This window comes from Nycticebus coucang, chromosome 10, assembly GCF_027406575.1.
Source record: "Nycticebus coucang isolate mNycCou1 chromosome 10, mNycCou1.pri, whole genome shotgun sequence".
Lineage (NCBI taxonomy): Eukaryota > Metazoa > Chordata > Mammalia > Primates > Lorisidae > Nycticebus > Nycticebus coucang.
This window is the reverse complement of record NC_069789.1, coordinates 125,830,461-125,854,047: the sequence shown is the minus strand read 5'-3', so window position 1 is coordinate 125,854,047 and position 23,587 is coordinate 125,830,461. Positions and strand designations below refer to the sequence as shown.

At 41.8% G+C, this 23,587-nt stretch overlaps 1 protein-coding gene across 5 annotated transcripts; it reads left to right on the top strand.

The window, feature by feature from the left end:
• Positions 1 to 1,403: 1,403 nt before the first annotated feature.
• On the top strand, positions 1,404 to 23,482 carry ZNF527 (zinc finger protein 527). Of its 5 annotated transcripts, none has more exons than XM_053605083.1 (5): positions 1,404 to 1,558; positions 6,973 to 7,030; positions 11,623 to 11,739; positions 12,318 to 12,413; positions 19,724 to 23,482. In XM_053605083.1, the coding sequence occupies exons 3-5, from the start codon at positions 11,676 to 11,678 to the stop codon at positions 21,286 to 21,288; spliced, it is 1,725 nt and encodes a 574-aa protein (XP_053461058.1). In that variant the 5' UTR covers positions 1,404 to 1,558; positions 6,973 to 7,030; positions 11,623 to 11,675; the 3' UTR covers positions 21,289 to 23,482. The 5 variants fall into 5 exon arrangements, with proteins under 5 accessions (XP_053461058.1, XP_053461057.1, XP_053461056.1 ...); XM_053605082.1 differs by having other exon boundaries at positions 11,623 to 11,749; positions 19,724 to 23,481; XM_053605081.1 differs by having other exon boundaries at positions 1,404 to 1,654; positions 11,623 to 11,749; positions 19,724 to 23,481.
• The last annotated feature ends 105 nt before the right edge of the window (positions 23,483 to 23,587 follow it).

The window sequence follows — 23,587 nt, the reverse complement described above, 5'->3', positions numbered from 1 at the left end:
TGACCCCACATACCGAGGGTGGCAGATTCCAATGGGGCCCAGCCAAACTGCAACAAAAATAGGCAAAGATCCTGAGTAGATATTTCTACACAGAATATATACAAACGGCCAGGAAGCACATGAAAGGATGTTCAACATCCTTGGTAATTAAGGAAACACAAATCAAACTCATCATAATATACCACTTCCTACCTATTAAAATCGCTATAATAAACAACAAAAAAGGTAAATTATAAAGAACCCTTATATGTTTGTGGAGCTTTAAGAAACAATTGCTTGCTTTCTTCTGAAAGTAACTGGCCAATTTCACAGAGCAGAGAGCAATCATTTCTACCCTAGTAGCCAAATTCCTTAGGTACAGGACTCTCTTGCTTTAGCTACTAGAGGGCTCTGTGGCAGGGAATGGAGGGTATAGCCTCCAAGGATGGATTCTGAAGAACTTCCTCTTGCTTCCACACACCCCTACTTACCAGGATCTTGACTCACACCAGATCTTTAGGGTGTAGGGATAGGGAAGAATAGTGCTTCCTTGGAACTTTCTCAGGGGTGCAAATTCTTGTCCTGACTGTGGACAGTTTTCTCAAAGCTGGGCCCTAATTAAAGTTGTAAAATGAAAAAGATGGAAATGACAATAGGAGGAACAACAGGGGTATTGGTTACCAAATTACCAAGGGCTTTGGTGCAAAAGAGCACCCTTATACAAATGGACGCTAACTACCATTCTGTTAAAGCTATCACGTTAGGTGCAGGGAGAGAAGGGATATAAAAATAAGGACATCACTGACCCCGTTCACCTTGGGAGGTAGGGGTAGGGGAACGATTAGCCTGGAGCCCGTCAGATACATACATGGAAAACATCAAGACTCTTCTCAGACTCAAGCGAAGAAACCAAAGAAAGAAGCTCAGCCATCTGTCGCAGATAAATTGCGACTTTTGGGATAAGAACAGAGAAACGGTCACCCCCAATGTCAGCCAGTCTCTCTCTCACCCATCCACAATACTCTCACGTTCTCGGCGTGACACAGCCAAGTCTCTCGTACAACGACCCACAATCACAGGATATGATTTTAAAATACAGAAGCTGACTCCGCTGACAGCAGCAGTCGCCCCCATGGTGCGCAAGGACAAAGGTGTGTAGCGAAGTCACACACACACAACACACCCCGCAAGCATTCGATCACAGTCGCCGACGAGCGCAGCCTCACCGCTTTCTCACATACAGCAGTTGAGGGTCATTCGAGTGCCAAGGGTCACAGCCAGCCCTCCTCTACCCAACTGCCCCGTGCCAGCGCCCGCCGCGAAGGCGCGAAGCGTAGGCGGGCCGTAGGGACTTCTGGGAAATGTAGTTCAGCAAAAGGGCCGTGGCGCAAAGCATTCTGGGGCTCGTGGTTCGCGGAGTCTGAGGGGGACCCCATGTCGCTACTTAAGATCTTCAGATATCCAAGTCCTGCTCGCCTCAGTCCTCACCCCGCTCCACCTCGCAGAGGATTCTGGGAGGTGACGTCGCGGGGCTAGGTCTCGGGGCCCGTTTGCGGAGCCCGCGGCGCTGGGAGGCGAGGTAGGCCGGGCCGCGGGCAAGAGCGGAAGGTCGTGGCAGAGTTGGAAGTGGACCGGCTGGGACTGGGATGGGGACTTGGCGGGCGCCGCCAGGGAGGTTTGTGTGTGTGTGACAGTGCGTCCCACTTTGTTACTTTGTATGATTATGTGACAGGCTGCAGCTGTGACAGAATTTTTGTCTATCTATCACCGTGTGTGCTTGTGCGTGACTGTGACCATCTGTTTCTGGGGAAATAATTGTGTGAATATGTATGTTTGCGTGAAACTGTCTCCCAAAGTATAACTGTGTATGGGTTTGTGAGAGTCTGTGCGGTGACACTGTGCGGCGCCCGTGAATCTGTGTCATTATGTTCCACCACTTGCCTCTGCAGATACAAATGCGTGTGAAAGTGTGTCACAGCAAGTGTGATTGTGTGACCATGACCATCTGTCTCTGCAAATATAATTTAGTGTAATTGTGACAAGATGCATGACTTTGTATGGTATGGCGCTGTGTGATTGTCTCTCTGTTGGAGTATGTGTGACCATCGATCTTTGTGCTAACATGGTTGTATATAGGTGTGGGATTATGGGTGTGATTGTGTGATCAGGTATGTGTTTGTGATTGGGTGATAATGTGTGTGTATTCGAGATTGTGGGCTTGAATGTGTGGGAGCTATTCTGTGATTGTAAGGCACAGAATGATTAAAATTACTTGCCAAGTCACACCAGTTAGTAAGTGACAGAACCAGAACTCAAACCCAAACAGTTCTGCTCTAGAGTTTTAGCTTTCTATTACTAAACTCCCTTGATCTTTACCACATTGTGAGAGTGGAAAATGGGAGCCCTGGATTCGGAAGTGTTAAAGAGAACTGTCTCTGGTTTGGGGCTAGGAACCTTCAGAACATGGGACCTTCAACTGGGTTTCTTCTTTCAGTCACCTGTGAGTCACAGGACTTAGTCTAAAGATATTGTAATGAGGCCATCCTCACATCCGCTGCTTTGGTGGGAGGAAAGCCCAGTCTGGGAGCCCAGCCTTCCTCTCCTCAGATCAAGTTTGAGATTTTAGCTTTTGTCCTTGTCAGTACTCTTCTGTATTTGGTGCTTGAGAGAGCCTTGATCCATGGCTTTTTTCTGATGTACCAAGTAAGCTGGGTTTTTGGTTTTGACTTTCTCAGTTAATAAATTTTATTAAAAAGTTGTGTTTTTTTTTTGAGGCAGAGTCCCACTCTGTCGCCCTGGGAAGAGTGTCATGGTGTCATAGCTCTCAGCAACCTCAAACTCGTGGGCTCAAAGTGATCCTTCTGCCTCAGCCTCCTTAGTAGCTAGGACTACAGGCGCCTACCACCATGCCTGGCTCACTTTTCTATTTTTAGTAGAGACAGGGTCTTGCTTTTGCTCAGGCTGGTCTCAAACTCCTGAGCTCAGGGCAGCGCCTATGGCTCAGTGGGTAGGGCGCTTGCCACATATACTGAGGGTGGCAGGTTCAAACCCAGCCCTGGCCAAACTGCAGAACAAAAAATAGCCAGGCATTGTGGCGGGCGTCTGTAGTCCCTGCTACTCGGGAAGCTGAGACAAAAGAATCCCCTAACCCCAGGAGTTGGAGGTTGGTGTAGGTTGTGTTGCCACGGCACTCTACCAAGGGCAATAAAGTGAGACTATGTCTCAAAAAAAAAAAAAAAAAAAAAAAACAACTCCTGAGCTCAGGCAGTCTACCTGCCTTAGCCTCCCAGAGTGCTAGGATTACAGAGCTACCACTCCCCACCAAAGGATCTCATTTCATTTCCAAATGTGTGTGTAGAATCGAAGCAGAAAGAAGGGTGGTATTTTTCTATGGCAGATATTAGCTTATGCAGTCTCAACAGTGAGGAAGGAAAGGTTCTGAGAGGTGGATTAACTTGCTCGAAGTCATTTGCCAATAGGGAAGAGAGTGGAGAGTCAAATTGGGTCTGGAAGTTAAAAAACAACCAAGTTTTTCCATTATACTTTCTTTCACCGACTGATGGCTCATTTTAAACACAGAAAAACATATTACCCAAAGTATACACAACTATTAGAACAAACGAACTGAAGAAAAAATTCCTTTTATGTAGGTGCTTTTGCTCCCAGATGCCAACAAGACTACATTGATTCTCCTCTTAGATTACAGAGGCTTTTATAGACAATTTCGAGATGTGCTGTGCTAAGGAAATAACTTTCCTAGAGACAGAATTGGCTAGTGCAGCATGGCCCAGAATTAGGGGGTCATGTGTCCTGAATTCTAGGTCAAACACAATTGTCCCCATTTTCTCAATGAGAAAATGTCGGCTCTAACAAGGCAAAGAACTTAGGCTGTACAATTTGTTGGTTTAGTATTAAAACTTTGCATTGTAAAAAAAAAAAAAAAGAAAAGAAAAGAAAAAAAAACAATAGCCGGGCGTTGTGGCGGGCGCCTGTAGTCCCAGCTACTCGGGAGGCTGAGGCAAGAGAATCGCTTAAGCCCAGGAGTTGGAGGTTGCTGTGAGCTGTGTGATGCCATGGCACTCTACCGAGGGCCATAAAGTGAGACTCTGTCTCTACAAAAAAAAAACAAAAACTTTGCATTGTTTCCCTCAGGCTGCATTTTTGTTGGGTAATAAAGTTAACATCTGGCTTGGTGCCTGTAGCTCGGTGGCTAGGGTGCCAGCCACACACTGGAGCTGGCGGGTTGGAATCCAGCCCGGGCCTGCCAACATTAATGACAGCTACAACCAAAAAATAGCTGGGTGTTATGGTGAGTGCCTGTAGTCCCAGCTACTTGGGAAGCTGAGACCAGATAATCGCTTAAGCGCAACAGTTGGAGGTTGCTGTGAGCTGTGACGCCATGGCATTGTACCAAGGGTGACATAGTAAGACTCTGTCTCAAAAAAAAAAAAAAAGGTAACATCTGCCATCTCTAAAGATGTTGTCTAAGGAATATATGACATCAGTTCCTCAAGTTTTGTTTAATATTTCCCATTCGTATCTCTTGGCCTCTTGAAAGAGATTTTGAGTCACACTTAAGTTGGACTTTTATCACTTTGAGTTGGTTGTTTAAGCTTCTTGTCAGTACAATAATTATTGTGAGGACTAAATGAGATAATGACAGGCTAGATACGGTGGATCATGCCTGTAATCCAAGAACTCTGGGAGGCTGAGGCAGGTGCATTACTTGAGCCCTCGAGTTTGAGACCAGCCTGAGTAAGAGTAAGACCCATCTTTACTTAAAAAAATAGAAAAACTGGGCAGTGTCTGTGGCTCAACGGAGTAGGGCACCAGCACCATATGCCAGAGGTGGCAGGTTCAAACCCAGCCCTGGCCAAAAAAAGTGCAAAAAAAAAAAAGAAAAGAAAAACTAGCTGGGCGTGGTTGTGCATGCCTGTATTCCCAACTACTCAGGATGCTGAGACAAGGGGATTGCTCAAGTCCATAAGTTTGAGGTTGCTGTGAGCTATGATGCCACAGCACTCTACCCAGGGTGACAAAGTGAGACTCTTGTCTCAGAAAAAACAGTGAGATATTACAGGAGGCATTGTAAAATTTATTCATTCATCCAATATTTTTCTAACTTTTTTTTTTTTGAGACAGAGTCTCACTATGTTGCCCCTGGTGAAGTGCTGTGGCATCACAGCTCACAGCAACCTCAAACTCTTGGGCTTAAGCCATTCTCTTGCCTCAGCCTCCCAAGTAGCTGGGACTACAGGCGCCTGCCACAATGCCCAGCTATTTGTTTTTTTGTTGTTGCAATTGTCATTATTGTTTAGCTGGCCCAGGCTGGGTTTGAACCCTCCTGCCTCAGTGTATGTGGCCGGCACCAAAACCACTATGCTACAGGTGCCAAGCCCATTCATCCAATATTTTTGAGCACCTAAAACGGTTTTGGCATTTTTCTAGCACTAGGATACACCAAACAAATCATAGTTCCCTTGGATTTTATGGTCTTGTGTGGGAAGGCAAACAATAAACAAACATATAACATGTCCAAAGATGATAAATGCTAAGAAAAAAGATAAATTCATCACAAGAATGGAGAAGCAAGAATCCAGTATACTCTATTCTAATATGAAGGCAGTAGATGAGCTAATACAAGGGGGCGGTGGTAGGAGAATGAGCAAGTAGGGAAAGGGGAGGAGGGAGGAAGATGGAGGGGGTCACAGTGTACAGCACACCTCTTGGGGGTGGGACACAATTATAAGAGAGACTTTATCTAACAAATGCAATCAGTGTAATCTGATTCTTTGTACCCTCAATGAATCCCAATCAAAAAATAAAAATAAAAAATAAAGGGTGGCACCTGTGACTCAGAGGGTAGGGGACTGGCCCCATATACCGAGGGTGGCGGGTTCAAACCCGGCCCCGGCCAAATTGCAACAAAAAAATAGCCGGGCATTGTGGTGGGTGCCTGTAGTCCCAGCTACTCAGGAGGCTAAGGCTAGAGAATCGCCTAAGTCCAGGAGTTGGAGGTTGCAATGAGGTGTGTGACACCATGGCACTCTACCGAGGGCGATAAACTGAGACTCTGTCTCTACAAAAAAAAATAAAAATAAAGAAAAATTTCAAAGTTGTTAAGTGCTGGGCTTGGAAGCTTAGTTGTTCCCCTGATCCTGGGAGCCAAAAAGCATCTTGCTTCCAAACTACTGGGAAATCCCAGTCTATATGCAAGGGACGGTGTGTGGATAATCTGCTGCTTCCTCTCATGGGAAGGAAGACTTTGTACCATCTTTTAGTTTATGAGGAAAGGGGAAGTGTTGGCTGAAGGCAGTGGTTTTTCTACTTAGCTGTGGCTTGGCTCCTCTTCTGACCCTCTTTTTGCAATAGGCAGGAGTCTTAATCTACTTTCTCCTGAAAGTGAAGTCCTCCCCTTACTCATGGAGGTTTTAAACTTGGTCTCACCCAAGGCATAGAGACTTAGGCAAAGAACTTAAAAAAATATATATATAAGGAAAAAGGGAATGACTAGAAGAGGGGTTCTCTTTAGGTAGAATTATCAGGGAAGTCTTTCTGATGTACTGACAACTAGAAGAGGCGTGCAGATAGGAGGAAAAGCAAAGGCAACAGCCCTGAAGGATGAGCCTACACAGTGTTTGAAGAATAGAAAGGAGACCTGTGTGCCTGGAGTGGGGTGAACAAGGGAGAGGAGCATAGAAAATGAGGTCAAAAGGGCAGCCAGAGGCTAGATCATAAATTGCCATGGCCACGGGATGGATGTTAGGTTTTGAGTTTAGGCTGTGTCTTTAATATAAATCAAGGCTTCTGGGGTTAAGTTCAACATTGACCTTTATCTCAGATCTTGGAAAATGTGAGGCTGGCTCATGTGAGGAGGTGGAAATCCAAAGAGGCAATGGTTCTATCTTTGTGAATCTTGAAACAACATAGAGCTGAGATGTCTTTCTTTTTCTCTTAACTCTTCCTTATTGGGACTTTGTTCTTCTCCAAAAGAGAAAACTAAAAAAGGAAAGGAAGAATGGCTGTTGGACTTTGTAAAACCATGTCTCAGGTAAGTGGATGTTTTCATAAATTTCATCTCATTTTTCAGGACACTGGGACCAGAGGGAGAGTCACAAATAATCCAGTGAGCACCCTTTCCATTTTTATCTCTTTACATTTTCTTCATACAATGCTTTTACGAAACATATGATACCTTTTTTACTTAGTGTTATGCTTAAATGTGTGATGAACTGGAACTCTCCTTTTTAGATGGATCATGATTGATTGAGTTGGAGGTGAGTGCAAGTGAAATAAGGGCTAGAGAAGTGTTTTTCAACCATTATTTATTTATTTATTTTTTGCAGTTTTTGGCCGGGGCTGGGTTTGAATCCGCCACCTCCGGGCATATGGAGCCGGCACCCTACTCCTTTGAGCCACAGGCGCCACCCTCAACCATTTTTTAATCTGAAGGCACATTTTAACCTATGTTAAACTTCCCCGACACACTTAAATTATGTTGATTAAAAAAAACAACAGTGAAAAAAGAATATATTTATTGTGCTTTGAACTTCTTTCGAAAGTAATTTAATGAATGATCTTTAAAAATCATCATAGCACACATAAGATCCTGTCAGGGCACACTAGTTGAAAAACACTGTGGTAGGGTTGTTAACAGACCCACAAAGTGGGGTTCACTGTTGGTTGCCACACAGAAAGCCAACTACTGAGACAACAAGGATTGTCAAGGGAGAAAGGATTTATTTCAAAGAATGTGATGGCAACTGGGAGGGGGAGGCAAAGGCTACCTCAAATCTACCTCCCCAGTTAGTAGGGTCAAGGAGTTTTTATGTAGGTGAAAATGAATAATGCATAAAGGGAGGGAACCCCATTGCATGTTTGGGCTGGAGAGCAGGGAACGCAAGCGCAGTGAGGAATCATGTTAGTTCACACATCCGATGAACAAAAAATGGTGGACAGATCCCTCCCCAGGGTGGGGATTTTAGTATTATGAGCTAAGGATTAATTTTGTTCATTCTTTCAGCCTTGTGCACAGGCTCAGTGGCTCTTGAGCACAATCTGCGGTGGCATATCGCTTATCTTGTCTTTCTCTGGAGTCCAGGTAGAGGAAGGTGCTGTGGTTGTCTTGAGGCTATAAGCAGGTTCTGCTGTTCCTGGGAAAAACTCAAAAGAATTGCATCAGTGTACAGAAAGTTACAAAGTTCTGTAAAACAGTTTGTACTGAGACCCCTCTATCTCTTCTCTATTTTTCTAAGACTGCCGTTGCGAGGCCACTGGAGCTGAGATAATGCTCACTGTTTCATCCCTGTCCAGTCAAGGCTACTTAGCTGCCTGCTTCAGTTCTGATGTGAACACTAGAAACTCCTTTGTAATATGAGGGAGCTAAGACACTTGAAAATTGTAAATTTTGCTTATAAAGCCAGTTATGGGGGGGGCTAGGCTTAGAGCCCAACTTGGGATGATTATTGGTGTTAGAGGGTCTGTGGGGTGAGAAGGGTTTGGAGCCCTCAGGTGAGAGCTAGGGTTAGGGCCCAGCTTCAGGTGACAGTTAGGGTACGGTGAGCCTTGGGGATGAAGAGGGTTTAGGCCCTTAGGTGAGGGCTAGGGTTAGGGCCTGGCTTCTGCTGATAATTATGGTCAGACTGACCTGTGTGTTGAAAAAGGTTTGGGATCCTAGAGTGAGGGCTAGGGTTAAGACCAGGCTTTGGGTGCGAATTAGGGTCAGGTAGGCCTCAGGATTGAAGAGAGATGGGGCCCTAAGGTGAGGTCTAGGGTAAGGGCCCAGCTTCACCCTGGTGGGGTCAGGCAGGCCCTGTGGGCTGAACAGGGTTTGAGGCCCTAGAGTGAGGTTTAAGGTTGGCTCCCGGCTTTGGGAGATAATTAGGGTGAGATGGGTCTTGGGAATGAAGAGGGGTCCAGGCACTTAGGTGAGGGCTAGGGTTAGGGCCTGACTTGCGGTGATAATTAGGGTCAGGCAGGCTTTGGGATTGAAGAGAGATAGAGCTCTAAGGTGAGGGCTAGGGTGAGGACCCCGCTTGAGGTTATAATTGGGGTCAGGCAGACCTGTGGAATGAACAGGATTTGGAGCCCCAGGGTAAGGGCTAGGATTGGCTCCCAGCCTTGGGAGATAATTATGGTAAGTTGGGTCTTGGCAATAAAGAGTGTAGGAAGAGGGTGCCGGGTTCTTAGGTGATGGCTTGGTTTAGGGTCTGGTTTCTAGTGATAATTAGGGTCAGGCAGGCCTCAAGGATGAAGATGGTTCTGGGTCCTTAGGTGAGGGCTGGGCTTAGGACCTGGCTTTGGGTGATAATTACCTTCACGTGGGCCTGGGAGATGACAATGGTTAGGGTCCTTAGGGTGAGGACTAGGGTTAGAGACTGATTTCAGGTGATAAATAGGGTCAAGTGGGCCTCCGAGATGAAGCAGGTTGGGGGCCCTAGGGTGGTATTTTTCAACATTTTTTATGTCACAGCATCCTTCATCCTATAGTAAAACTTCCCCTACCAACTTAAATTATGTTGATGAATAAAAAGAGTGAAGAAAGAATATACTTAACTGTGCTTTGAATTTCTTTCAAAAATAATTTAATTAATTACCTTTAAAACTTCTGGCCGCACACCTAAGATCACTGGGCTTGAGTATAATTACATAGTACGGAGCGTTGTATTAAATAGGGAGATTAAGCATACTTGATTAAGCCTCTCTGAGGAAGTGACATTTAGGTAAAGCAAACTTCAGTGGAAGCCAGGGGAAAAGATATTTTGCTTTACTTACCTTTCTTTCATGTCTTACTTGTGGCTGAGCCTACCATAAAATGGAGTAAAACAAGAGAATTTGTTGAAGCAGTCAATCTAGGTCAGCCTCCCAGGATTCAGAGAAAAGTAGGGGGCACCTGGAAGTTACATGTCACCATGTAGTTGTATTTTTTTCTTCAGACATATGAATATGGAAATACCCATCCCATATTTCCACTATGTAAAATGACCATATTTGATATTTCATGATTTTTGATAAAATAAAAAATGAACACTGGAACTCTTTTTTTTTTTTTTTGAGACTAAGTCCCACTATGTTACCCTTTGGGCTTAAGTGATTCTCTTGCCTCAGCCTCTCAAGTAGCTGGGACTACAGATGCTCACCACAATGCCCGGCTATTTTTTGTTGCAGTTGTCATTGTTGTTTTAGCTGGCCTGGGCTGAATTTGAACCCGCCAACTTCGGCGTATGTGGCTGGCACGGTCACCACTGTACTACAGGCACTGAACCAAGCCAAGAACTCTCATTTTTTAAGCATTGAATACTTTTCATATGGATATATGGTAGGAAACATCACCATTTATTCACTAAGTGGTAAATATTTACTATTTACAATGTGATAAGTTTTGTAATAAATATTGGATATACATCAGCTTGTAAACCAGGTATTTTTCCTTTCATGCAGTTTACAATTCAGTGTTATAGCTGCCATAAACTATTTTTGGATATATACATTTGTTTTTATTAAATCATAACTGTGTACATTAATGCAATTATGGTGTACAATGTGCTGGTTTTATATACCATTTGAAATATTTTTATCAAACTGGTTAACATAGCCTTCACCGCATTTTCTTAGTTATTGTGTTAAGACATTTATACTCTACACTTAGTAAATTTAACATGTACCCTTGTAAAATGCACCTTAGGTGTGTTCCCACCAATTACCCTCCCTCCACCTATCCTCTTCCCTCCCCTTCCCTTCCTCTCCTCCCTCCCCCTCTTCTTGGGCTATAGTTGGGTTCATATGAAAGCTGTGAATTGGTTTCATAATAGGGCTGAGTACACTGGATACTTTTTCTTCCATTCTTCGACATAAACACTTTTTTCCAGATTTTTTATGTATCCTTCTAATGAAAGTCCTATCTTCACTCATTACATATACTTTATTATTCTTGGAAGTTTCTCTCCTTATATACACAGATTATAAATTTCAGACCATACCCTTTCATTACAGCCCAATTCAAGACCTTCCTTCATTACTGTGTCCCAGCTGATATCCCAGTTTGGGGACTATCAAGGAATTTTCTGTATAAGAATTTCTTTTTATTTAGTATATGTAACATACAATTTAGCCCTTGCTCATATACTATTTCACCTTGTAAGATAATTTTTTTTTTGTAGAGACAGAGTCTCACTTTATGGCCCTCGGTAGAGTGCCGTGGCCTCACACAGCTCACAGCAACCTCCAACTCCTGGGCTTAAGCGATTCTCTTGCCTCAGCCTCCCGAGTAGCTGGGACTACAGGCGCCCACCACAACACCCAGCTATTTTTTGGTTGCAATTTGGCCGGGCCGGGTTTGAACCCGTCACCCTTGGTATATGGGGCCGGCACCTTACCGACTGAGCCACAGGCGCCACCCCTTGTAAGATAATTTTTTCTTGTTATATATATCTTTCATAAAAATGTAAAATTTTCAAGAGATGTGTCTGTTTCTTGTATTTTTCTTCCTCTCAAAGTATTTGACAAACCTGACCATGTAATTGTTCTCCAATAATAATTTTCCTTGCATCACTTAAGCTTTAAACTCTGGCAGAATCCATCTCTTTTGTTAGGACCATGTGGGTATCTGGGCACTTGTCAAACGAGAATTGCTTTTTCTTTCAGGGGTTGGTGACCTTCAGAGATGTGTCTCTAAACTTTTCCCAAGAGGAGTGGGAATGGCTGGATCCATCTCAGAAGGATTTATTCAGAGATGTCATGTTGGAGAACTACAGGAACTTGGTATGGCTTGGTAAGGATGTTTCCCCCATATTTAAAAGTCTTCCCTCTGGGGTTGCTTCCTCCATTGGGAATATGTAGGGCATCTTGAAAGTGCTTAATTGAATTTCTCTACTTCCTGTTCCCAGGAAATGATTTGAAGCAGTTTCATAGAGTTGGTATAGAATGGTGGTTTGGAATAGCAACATCAGCACAACCTGGGAATTTGTTAAAATGCAAGTTATATGGCCCTAGACCTAAAAAAATCACAGTAAGCCCTCAATGATCTTGATGCCTATTAATGTTTGAGAGCCACTGTAGTTTCTGATTCAGTAGGTCTAAGTTGGGCCTAAGAATTTGCATTTCTAATTAGTTCCTAGATGATGGCTGCAGCTGCTATAGCACTTTGAGAACCACTGCTGTGGAAGAAGCTTCATCTTCTTTATCATCCATACAAGCATCATTCCATTCTCTGGCCCTTCTGCTAACGTCCTTTCTTACATGATGACCAAGAGATTGGGTTTGCATCCTGGAACAACTGTACCATGTTGATTTGTCTGTCTGTCTGTCTCTTGTTCTTGTTTTTCTTCTCCTGAAAACAGGACTCTCCATTTCTAAGCCCAACATGATCTCCTTACTGGAACAAGGGAAGGATCCTTGGATGGTGGGGACAGAGATATCACACAGTAACTATATAGGTGAGTGACAGGTAACCAGGCAGGGAGGGCTGTTGTAAAATACCTACCTAACTAGTCATGAAGAAGCCGTCCTGGGCTTCAGGGAGGAGCTGAAATCTCTTTATCATGCACTTCCATAGAATCCTCACCTACACCTTGGATTTCTCTCTTTTTTCATGTCAAATTATATTTCTAGTCTTCTTCCTATACCCTGAATCTCAGTCCTTCTCAGCTCTTCTTTTCCCTTTATGGTCAAAATTGTATATATTACTAGATTTTTTTTTTTAAGGAAACACATTTTATTTTATTTTTATTTATTTATTTATTTATTTTTGCAGTTTTTGGCCAGGGCTGTGTTTGAACCCACCACCTCCAGTATATAGGGCCGGCACCCTACTTCTTGAGCCATGGGCACCGCCCATATTACTAGATTTTTTTAGAGTTTTTTTTATTTATTTTTATTTTTATTTTTTTTGTGGAGACAGAGTTTCACTTTATGGCCCTCGGTAGAGTGCCGTGGCCTCAAACAGCTCACAGCAACCTCCAACTCCTGGGCTTAAGTGATTCTCTTGCCTCAGCCTCCCAAGTAGCTGGGACTACAGGCGCCCACCACAACGCCCGGCTATTTTTTGGTTGCAGTTTGGCCGGGGCTGGGTTTGAACCTGTCACTCTCAGTATATGGGGCTGGCGCCCTACCGACTGAGCCACAGGCGCTGCCCTAGAGTTTTTTTTAAATCAAAATTATTGTCAAAGACATTCATGCACATTATTTAAAGCAGGGGTCCTCAAACTGCGACCCCCGGGCCACATGAGGCAGTGTGATTGTATTTGTTCCCATTTTGTTTTTTTACTTCACAATAAGATATGTGCAGTGTGCATAGGAATTTGTTCATAGTTGTTTTTTTTTTAAACTATAGTCCAGCCCTCCAATGGTCTGAGGGACAGTGAACTGGCCCCCTGTTTAAAAAGTTTGAGGATGCCTGATTTAAAGAGTCAAGTAGTTTTACAAGAGCTTTTTCCTTTAAAAAGGGATTCTCTTGTTCCCCAGTTTCTCTCTCCCTAGAGGATTCCTCTTTCTTTTCTTTTGTAGTTTCTTTTGGTGTTCCTTTCATGTTTCTCAAAATATGTTCATGTTGCTACTTCTGAGTTGGTTTTTCAGATTTAGTCCTTATTCAATATCTTCTTACCAAGAACATAAAGATGTAGTGCTTTTTTATCCTGAATCCAACACATGTGCGGACATACATAGACACACATTTCCTATCCCTTGTTTTATCAATATCATAATTTTGCAGTGTTCCCAATATTATGGCTATATAGTGCTAATCATAGCCATGTTGTGCCTATACCGAGATTACTTGTTTTGTGCAACTTTTTATTTTTCCTAGAGTTAATAAATAATTATTTTGGGGGGGTTATTTGTCTATTTCTTTTTTTTTTTTTTTTTGCTTAGTTCTCTATATACATATTTCTTTTTTCTTTTCTTTTCTTTCTTTTTTTTTTGGAGACAGAGTCTCACTTTATTGCCCTCAGTAGAGTGCTGTGGCGCCACAGCTCACAGCAACCTCCAACTCCTCGACTTAGGCGATTCTCTTGCCTCAGCCTCTGGAGTAGCTGGGACTACAGGCACCGCCACAATGTCTGGTCTTTTGTTTCATTGCAGTTTTGCCAGGGGGGTTTGAACCCACCACCCTTGGTATATGGGGCCAGCACCCTACCCACTTAGCCACAGGTGCCGCCCCCCTATATACATATTTCTAATTGAATACCCATCTCCCTATCAACTGTCTACATCTTTCAAGGCTCTGAGACACATTAGGTAATCTATTGGTTTTACCTTCTTGGATAATTCTTTCCTGGAATCTTCAAGTATGCCTCACTGTGCACAAATGGCTCATTATCTACTTGCTCTCAGTTTGAGTTTATCTGATATTTTCTCATGATAAGATTGAGATATTGCATTTTTCAAAACCAGCCTGAGCAAGAGTGAGACCCTGTCTCTACTCAAAAAATAGCCGGGGATCACAGTGGGTACATGTAGTTCCAGGTACTTGGGAGGTTGAGGCAAAAGGATCACTTTGAGCCTAAGAGTTTGAGGTTGCTGTGAGCTATGACACCATGGCACAATACCCAGGGTGACAGAGTAAGGTTCTGTTTCAAAAATAAAAAATGAGGGGTGGTGCTTGTGGCTCAGTGGGTAGGGCACCAGCCTCATATACCGAGGGTAGTGGGTTCAAACCTGGCCCCTGCCAAACTGCAACAAAAAAATAGCCGGGCATTGTGGCAAGCGCCTGTAGTCCCAGCTACTCGGGAGGCTGAGGCTAGAGAATCGTCTAAGCCCAGGAGTTGGAGGTTGCTATTGGAGGTTGCCTCGGTAGAGTGCTGTGGCATCACAGCTCACAGCAACCTCAAACTCTTGGGCTTAAGAGATTCTCTTGCCTCAGCCTCTCAAGTTGCTTGGACTACAGGTGCCCCCTACAACACCTGGCTATTTATTAGTTGCAGTTAGCATTGTTATTTGGCAGGCCTGGGCTGGGTTTGAACCCACCAGCTCCAGTGTATGTGCCGCTGAGCTACAGGTGCCAAGCCATTTTCTTTTCTTTTTTTGAGACAGAGTCTCACTATGTTGCCCTTGGTAGAGTGACGTGGCGTCATAGCACACAGCAGTCTCGAATTCCTGGGCTTAAGCAATTCTCTTGCCTCAGCCTCCCAATTAGCTGGGACTACAGGCGCCCACCACAATGTACAGCTATTTTGTTGTAGTTGTCATTGTTGTTTAGCTGGCCCAGGCTGGGTTCAAACCTAAGTTGACCACCCAAGGGACTGTAACTTACTAGTTAACATATGGAGGTGGTCAACATAAGGAACTAGGCCTACTGTATTGATATGTACAGGTAGTCCCAGCTACTCGGGAGGCGGAGGCAAGACAATCACTTGAGCTCAAGAGTATGAGGTTGCCGTGAGCTATGACGCCAGGACCTTCTACCTGGGAGTGACAAAGTGAGACTCTCAAAAAAACAAAACAACAAATGTAAGATATAACTGTACCAAAAGAAAAAATAATATATGCATACTTTATATTTTACAAGTCACCCTGGTTGAGTCCTTTCACAGAAATTTTGGTGGAAAGAAAATATAAAATGCAAGGACGTAGGTCATATTATTGGTTCTAGAAACATTTTTTCTTCCAGAATTTTCTTTTATATTATTGATCTTTTTTTATGTATTTTTTAAAATACATAAATAATTTTCTAAGTTCAGAAATAAAATCCTTATGGAACTCTGATTGAAATTGACCTGATATAAATTAACTTGAGTAAAAAAAATATGCAGTAGTTGTAGATACTTATAGGATACATGTGATGCTTTAATTTAGGCATACAATGTGTTTGACTCAAATCAGGGTAATTGGGTATCCCTCGCCTCAGGCATTTATCATTTCTTCATGTTAGGAATGTTCTAATTCCACTCTTTTTTAATTATTTAAAAGCATACCCTAACTTATTATTGATTATAGTCACTTTGTTGTGCTATCAAATATTATTCATTCTGTTTAACTATCTAACTATATTTTTGTATTTAATAGCCACCTCTACTTTATCCCCCTGACTCCCCCCCTACTCCGCTCTGATAAGCATCATTCTCTGTGCTCATGAGATCAGTTGTTTTAACATTTAGCTCTCATGTATGATGAGAACATGCAACATTTGTCTTCCCATGCTTGGCTCATTTTACTTACCTTAATACTTTCCAGTTCTGTCCATATTGTTGCAAATGGCAGGATTTCATTCTTTTTATGGCTACATAATATTCCATTGTGAGTATGTACCACAGTTTCCTTGTCCATTCATTCATTGATGGACTCTTAGGTTAATTCCTAAATCTTGGCTATCATGTATAGTGCTGCAATAAACATAGGAATGCACATATCCTTTTGATAATATTGATTTCACTTCTTTTTGATATGAAAGATTGCTAGGTAGGTCTATTTTTTTTTGAGGAAACTCCTTACTGTTTTATAGTGCTTTTATACTGTCTTACTTTCTCACCAGCAGTGTACAAGGGTTCCCCTTTCTCCACATCCTCACCAGCATTCTTTAGTGCCCATCTTTTTGATAAAAGTCATTTTAAAGGGGGTGATATGATATAGTAATTTTGGCTAATTCACCTACTAAGGCTACTAGTGAATTCACCTACTAGTGAATTCCCTTGTCTTTATTGCTGAATACCATTATACCATTGGCTTCTAAGTATTTCTCTATTCCAGATATAGTGATTATCACTTCCACACATACAATATTTATTTCCTGTTCTATTTTTCCCCAGGATACTCCCACATGTGGAATTAATTTCCCTGCAACATTTATCCACCATGCTTTTTTTTATTATTATTAAATCATAGCTGTGTACATTAATGCGATCATGGGGCACCATACACTGGTTTTATAGACCGTTTGACACATTTTCATCACACTGGTTAACATAGCCTTCCTGGCATTTTCTTAGTTATTGTGTTAAGACATTTATATTCTACATTTACTAAGTTTCACATGTACTCTTGTAAGATGCACCACAAGTGTATCCACCATGCTTTTAAAAACACAGTAGTTGAAGCTCCAGGAACTTTGGAATCTCTCATGTTGGGAAATATCTGTAGTCTTCTCCTGTCAGGCATCTTTCACTTGACATTACATTTGGTATTGTTTAAACCTGCCATTTGCCTGAAGTAAAGATTTATTCTTAGTAAGAGGAAATATAGGGGCCCTGAGTGGTGGATAAAGGAGAAGAGGTAAAGAGACCAAGTGAAGGAACAGAAATAATTATAATTCTGGGGAAAGAATGAACAAGATGGACCTAACGGATTAAATGAACAAAGCCTCTCAGGGGGTTTATATCGAGGCCCAAGAAAGAAAATTTGAAGGTGTGCATAGGAAGGAATGATTGAGTTAGGTTCCTTCTTTGGGCAGAGGGTATATTGGAAAGAGGAAAGATATAGATGCATAATCTAGTCTTTGCTTTTTGATTTCATATTGACCTAGTCTGGAGGCAGCTTTTCTTTTCAACAGATGGTAAACTATTGTGTAAAGACTATATCTAATTAACCCCAAAATGCTAACATGCAGCTCAAAAATAATCCCGAACCACATCCAAACATGAAAAATGGCTCTGTCACTGAAACATTCACTATATTTGGTAAGCCTGATCATATCCTTGAAAACCAAACTTGTATTTTCCAAGAATCATTCCTTAACTAGTGAGTTTTGATTTCTTTATAGTACTAATAATTTATATCATATTATCTATTCCTTTTTCTTGAGACAGAGTCTCACTATGTTGCCCTGGGTAGTGTGTCACAGTTCACAGCAACCTTAAACTCTTGGGCTTAAGCAATTCTCTTGCCTCAGCCTCCCAAGTAGCTGGGACTACAGGCACCTGCCACAAGGCCCAGCTATTTTTTGATTGTAGTTGTCATTGTTGTTTGGCAGGCCTGGGTTGGGTTCAAACCTGCCAGTTCTGGTGTCTGTGGCTGGCGCCCTAGCCACTGAGCTACAGACGCCGAGCCCATATTATCTATTCCTTTATTATGTGCCACATCAAATCACTGTACCTATAAGTTTTGGCTCTCAGAGTTTAAAAATGGGAGAAAGACACCTTGTTTGACGATGTTTTGCTACAGGGTAGCCATAAAGTTCATGTGCAATTTTAAATTGTACACTATTTTAAATTGCACATGAACATAACCAACCTGTATATTGGCTCGTTATTATAGTGTGACATAAAAAGGACTTTCTCATTTTCCTCTTGTTAAGATCACTTTTTTTTTTTTTGAGACACAGTCTCACTATGTTGACCTCAGTAGAGTGCTGTGGTGTCACAGCTCACAGCAACCTTAAACTCTTGGGCTTAAGGGATTCTCTTGCCTCAGCCTCCCAAGTAGTTGGGACTACAGCGCCTGCCATAACACCTGGCTATTTTTTGGTGGTTGTTGTCATTGTTGTTTAGCAGGCTCTGACTGGATTAAAACCCACCAGCCCCCAGTGCATGTGGCTGGCGCTCTAACCACTGAGCTACAGGTGCTGAGCTGACATCACCTTTTTAAAAAATGCTTTTCTTGGTTAGGCATGGTGGTCCACATCTATAATCCTACCTCTTTTAAAGCTTGAGGGGGGAGGATCACTTGAGGCCAGGAGTTCAAGACCAGCCTAAGCAAAATAGTGAAACCCCATTGCTACAAAAATAGAAAAACAAATCATCTGGGCTTAGTGGTGTGCACTTGTACTCTCAGCAACTGGGAGGTTGAGCCAAGATGATCACTTGAACCCAGGGGGTTGAGGTTGTGATCCCTGACTCAAAGAAAAAAAAAAAGAGATAGCAAGAGAAACTGGTTTTCTTTCCATCTCACATCAGTCAGTATTTTCTCCTAAGGTATGAAGTATCTACTCCTTAGGCATCGTGTTTCTCTCAATGAGGAGAAAAGCTAACCTCCAGATTTCTTACTAGACACTGAGGGGAAAAAAAACAAAACAGTAATTTTTCTCTGGACCTTAATAAAATCTTAGAAGTTGTTCAGCATCATTAGTGGAAAAATTTATTATGAGAAGATTAATCTGGCAGCTTTCATTTATGCAATAACATAGTATCATTATCCTAGACACTGGATGCAACAGTGTTAAAAAGGAGTGAACATCAATCACCACTGTCATGGAACTTTCAGTGTTATGAATACCAGTGTAGGAGGGACTGGAGTCTAATGACTTGAGGCAGGGAAACTGTGGTTATGATCTAATCAGTCATTCTCAATTCCTTGTCTTCTTGGCATTTAGCTTTGCCTCTTGATACCCTGCCTTTTATCTGTTTCCCCTCTTCTCATTTCCACATCACAAACACGTATACCTTTCCTTGTTAGCTTTCCTCATTCTTTGTGTTACCTTTATCTTTTATTCATATTGCATGGCCATATTTTGGAGATGTTAGAACCATGTATTTTCTCCTCTCCTTCCCCCCAGTTAAAAAAAAATTGGTGGGGGGGATGGAATCTCATTCTGTTTCGTTGGCTAGAGTACCATGGCATTATAGCTCACAGCAACCTCAAACTCCTGGGCTTGAGCAGTCTTCTAGTTTTTTGAATTTTAGTAGAGATGAGGTCTCCCTCTTGCTCAGGCTGGTCTCAAACTCCTGAGTTCAGGCAATCCACCCACCTTGGCCTCTCAGAGTGCTGGGATTACAGACATGAGCCACCATATCTGACCCTAGTTAAAATTCTTCTATATAAGTTTTCTTTCTCCCTGCAAAGGAAAAAAAGAGACATCTTCTTTCTTGATATTTTTCAGACTGGGAGACTTGGTGTGAAATCAAGGAATCATTTCCAAAATGGTTTATTGATGAAGAAGAAATATCCCAGCGAATGGTAATGGAAAGAGTCAGAAGTCATGAACATGAATTCTCCAGTTTCAGAGAAGTCTGGAAATATGAGGATGAATTTGAGCAGCATCAGAGAAATCAAGAGAGGCAAGTAGCAATTGTTAAGGAAATCTCAACTGGGAAAAGAGACAATGAATATAATAATTCCAGGAGAAGTATCACCCTGAAGTCAGTACTTTTAACACAACAGAAAGTTCCCACCATAGAGCAAGTACATAAATTTGATATTTATGATAAAATCTTCCCCCAAAATTCAGTCATAATTGAATATAGAAGACTCCATACTGAGAAGGAATCTTTGATAGGTAATGATTGTGATGAATTCAACCAGCGTACACATTTTAGTAAAGATATAGGCATTCCTCCTTCTGAAAAGCCTTATGGAGGTAATTATTTTTCAAATCTCTTAAGTTTCCACTCATTACTTACTCAACATCAGAACACTCATTTTGGAAAATTACCTCATGGGTATGATGAATGTGGTGATGCCTTTAGCTGTTACTCATTCTTTACTCAACCTCAGAGAATTCACAGTGGAGAGAAACCATATGCATGCAATGACTGTGGGAAAGCCTTTAGCCATCGCTTCTTTCTTAGTGAACATCAGAGAACTCATATTGGAGAGAAACCATATGAATGTAAGGAATGTAACAAAGCCTTCAGACAGAGTGCACACCTTGCTCAACATCAGAGGATCCACACTGGAGAGAAACCCTTTGCATGCAATGAATGTGGGAAGGCCTTTAGCCGTTATGCCTTTCTTGTTGAACATCAGAGAATTCATACAGGGGAGAAACCGTATGAATGTAAGGAATGTAACAGAGCCTTCAGACAGAGTGCACACCTTAATCAACATCAGAGGATTCACACTGGAGAGAAACCCTATGAATGTAATCAATGTGGAAAAGCCTTCAGCAGACGCATAGCCCTTACTCTCCATCAAAGAATTCACACAGGAGAGAAACCATTCAAATGTAGTGAATGTGGGAAGACCTTTGGCTATCGCTCACACCTAAATCAACATCAGAGAATTCATACCGGAGAAAAGCCCTACCAGTGCATCAAATGTGGAAAGTTTTTTAGGACTGACTCACAACTTAATCGGCACCATAGAATTCATACTGGAGAGAGACCATTTGAATGCAGTAAATGTGGGAAAGCCTTTAGTGATGCTTTAGTTCTAATTCACCATAAAAGAAGTCATGCAGGAGAGAAACCCTTTGAATGTAATAAATGTGAGAAGGCCTTCAGTTGTGGCTCATACCTTAATCAGCATCAGAGAATTCATACTGGAGAGAAACCATATGAATGTAATGAATGTGGGAAAGCTTTCCATCAGATTTTGTCCCTTAGGCTACACCAGAGAATTCATGCTGGAGAAAAACCTTATAAATGTAATGAATGTGGGAATAATTTTAACTGTGCCTCAGCCCTTAGACGACATCAGAGAATTCATAATAGAGAAACCCTTTGATTACAACAAGTATATGGAAGAAACATTTAGTCACCAAGTCCTTATTCAATATCAGTGAGTTATTTTTGGTTAGTAATTCTATGACTGTAGTAATATGAAAAAGTCATATGCATCCATTTCAGGTCATATGCATCCATTACTTGAAATATTCTGAGAAGCAGACATATGTTTCTTATTATCTGTTCTATACCTGACTTATCCCATCTTCAATAATTTCTAGACATCGAGTAATCAGGAAAAAAATGGATTGGTCATAGGCTGGCCAATTATTTCCACCAATCTAGTGATTAAAAAAGGATTAGCAAGGTTGGCGCCCGTAGCACAGTGTTCAGGGCACCAGCCACATGCAACCGAGGCTGGTGGGTTTTTTTGAACCTGGCCGTGGGTTTGAACCTGGCCCGGGCCAGCTAAACAGCAGTGACAACTGCAACCAAAAAATAGCCAGGTGTTGTGGTGGGTGCCTGTACTCCCAGCTACTTGGGAGTCTGAGGCAAGAGAATCACTTAAGCCTAAGAGTTTGAGGTTGCTGTGAGCTGTGACACCATGGCACTCTGAGTGTAACATGGTGAGATTCTATCTCCAAAAAAAAAAAAAAAAAAGGATTAGCAAATGGCCCTGTGTGTCTGGATCAATAGAGTCCTTTGGCAGTTATGGGTAGAAGGAGAGAAGGTGTTTTTTTTTTTTTTCTGGAATTGCAAATTGCAGGGGTTTGTGATTAAAAACTCACCTGTAGCCTTTTTGACACTCCATGAGGAAAGCCTTCCCAAAGAGAAATCTAACACAGAGAAAAATGAAGATACAAGACAGAAATCCAATGACATTGTTTAATCTCCTGGATCCAATCATATCTGATGTCTATACCATCCTTTTTAATTTTTGTGATCTAATAAATTTCCTTATATTTTGTTGCTTACGTTAGTTTGAATTAGATTTTTGTCTCTTGGAATTAGAGTACTGATTTACACATCCTGTATTTGCCATACACATGAGAAAGCCTTACATTTTATGTGGCATAATTATTTATCCCAAAGAGAAATCTAATGATATAACAAGTATATGACAGTTGAATATACAGCCTTCATAAACCTGAGATAATTGATACATTTTACTTGGTGATAAAATTAGTATCTGGGTGGCACCTGTGGCTCAGTGGGTAGGACGTGGCCCCATATACTCAGGGTGGCAAGTTCGAACCCAGCCCCCACCAGATAAAACAGCAGTGGCAACTGCAACAAAAAATAGCTGGGTGTTGTGGCAGGTGCCTATAGTCCCAGCTTCTCAGGAGGGTGACGCAAGAGAATCGCTTAAGCCCAAGAGTTTGAGGTTGCTGTGAGCTGTGATACTATAGTACGCTACCAAGGGCGATAGAGTGAGACTCAAAAAAAAAATTAGTATTTATTGGTCTTTTCACAGTAAGGATTAATATTTTAAAATTCACCTAGTTAAATTCCTTAACAGGCTTTCCCTTAAGGAGTTAAAATCATTTGCAGCAGGTGACTTACCTGCATGGGCATATAAAGAGAGAAAAAATTAGGGCAGTGACTGTGGCTCAAAGGAGTAGGGCGCCGGCCCCATATACCGCAGGTGGCGGGTTCAAACCTGGCCCTGGCCAAAAACTGAAAAAAAAAAAAAGCAAGAAAAAATTAAAAGCTAAGAGAATAACGGATTAATCAGTTTAATGAATGTCTGTTTATCTTAAAGGAATTGTTTGATTTTCTTCTTTCAGCATGGGTTAAAACATATTGTATGGAGTAACATAATATAGAATTATAAATGAGGTCTTCTTTTGTGGGTGAGCTATAAACTTGGTTTAAGAAGTTTATGGATAACTGTTTTGAAACTAGAGATATCAGACAAAGACATTGCTGGCATATATACAGAAAGAATGAACCATTTTTGACTAAGAGTAAAAGAAAAACAGTTGATGCCTAAAATTTTTAGAGAATAAATTATTACCATTCCTCAGAGTAATGAGGAAAATGAGGGTGTGGAAATTTGGCCATTTTGAACAGTTAAAACTAGTTAGAATCTCGGGCATTATCTGAATAGCATCTATTGTCTATGGACATACCCCCCTGAACACTCCTGATCTTGTCTGAACAGCATCCATCTATTAAAAAAAATCAGAACAAATGACTTAGGAATGACTCCATGTTCATGGAGTGAAAAAATGACTAATACTTTGATAATTTAATTGTCAATTTATACTTACATCTAATAAAATATGAAAATCATAATAATTATTATTATTTTTTGTTGTTGTTGCAGTTTGGCCAGGGCTGGGTTTGAACCCGCCACT

Coding starts and splice junctions, on each gene's coding strand:
- ZNF527 (XM_053605082.1), top strand. CDS start 6,998: ATGGCTGTTGGACTTTGTAAAACCATGTCTCAG. Junction 11,750..12,317: donor CAGGAACTTGGTATGGCTTG/GTAAGGATGTTT, acceptor TCCTGAAAACAG/GACTCTCCATTTCTAAGCCC. Junction 12,414..19,723: donor ATCACACAGTAACTATATAG/GTGAGTGACAGG, acceptor GATATTTTTCAG/ACTGGGAGACTTGGTGTGAA.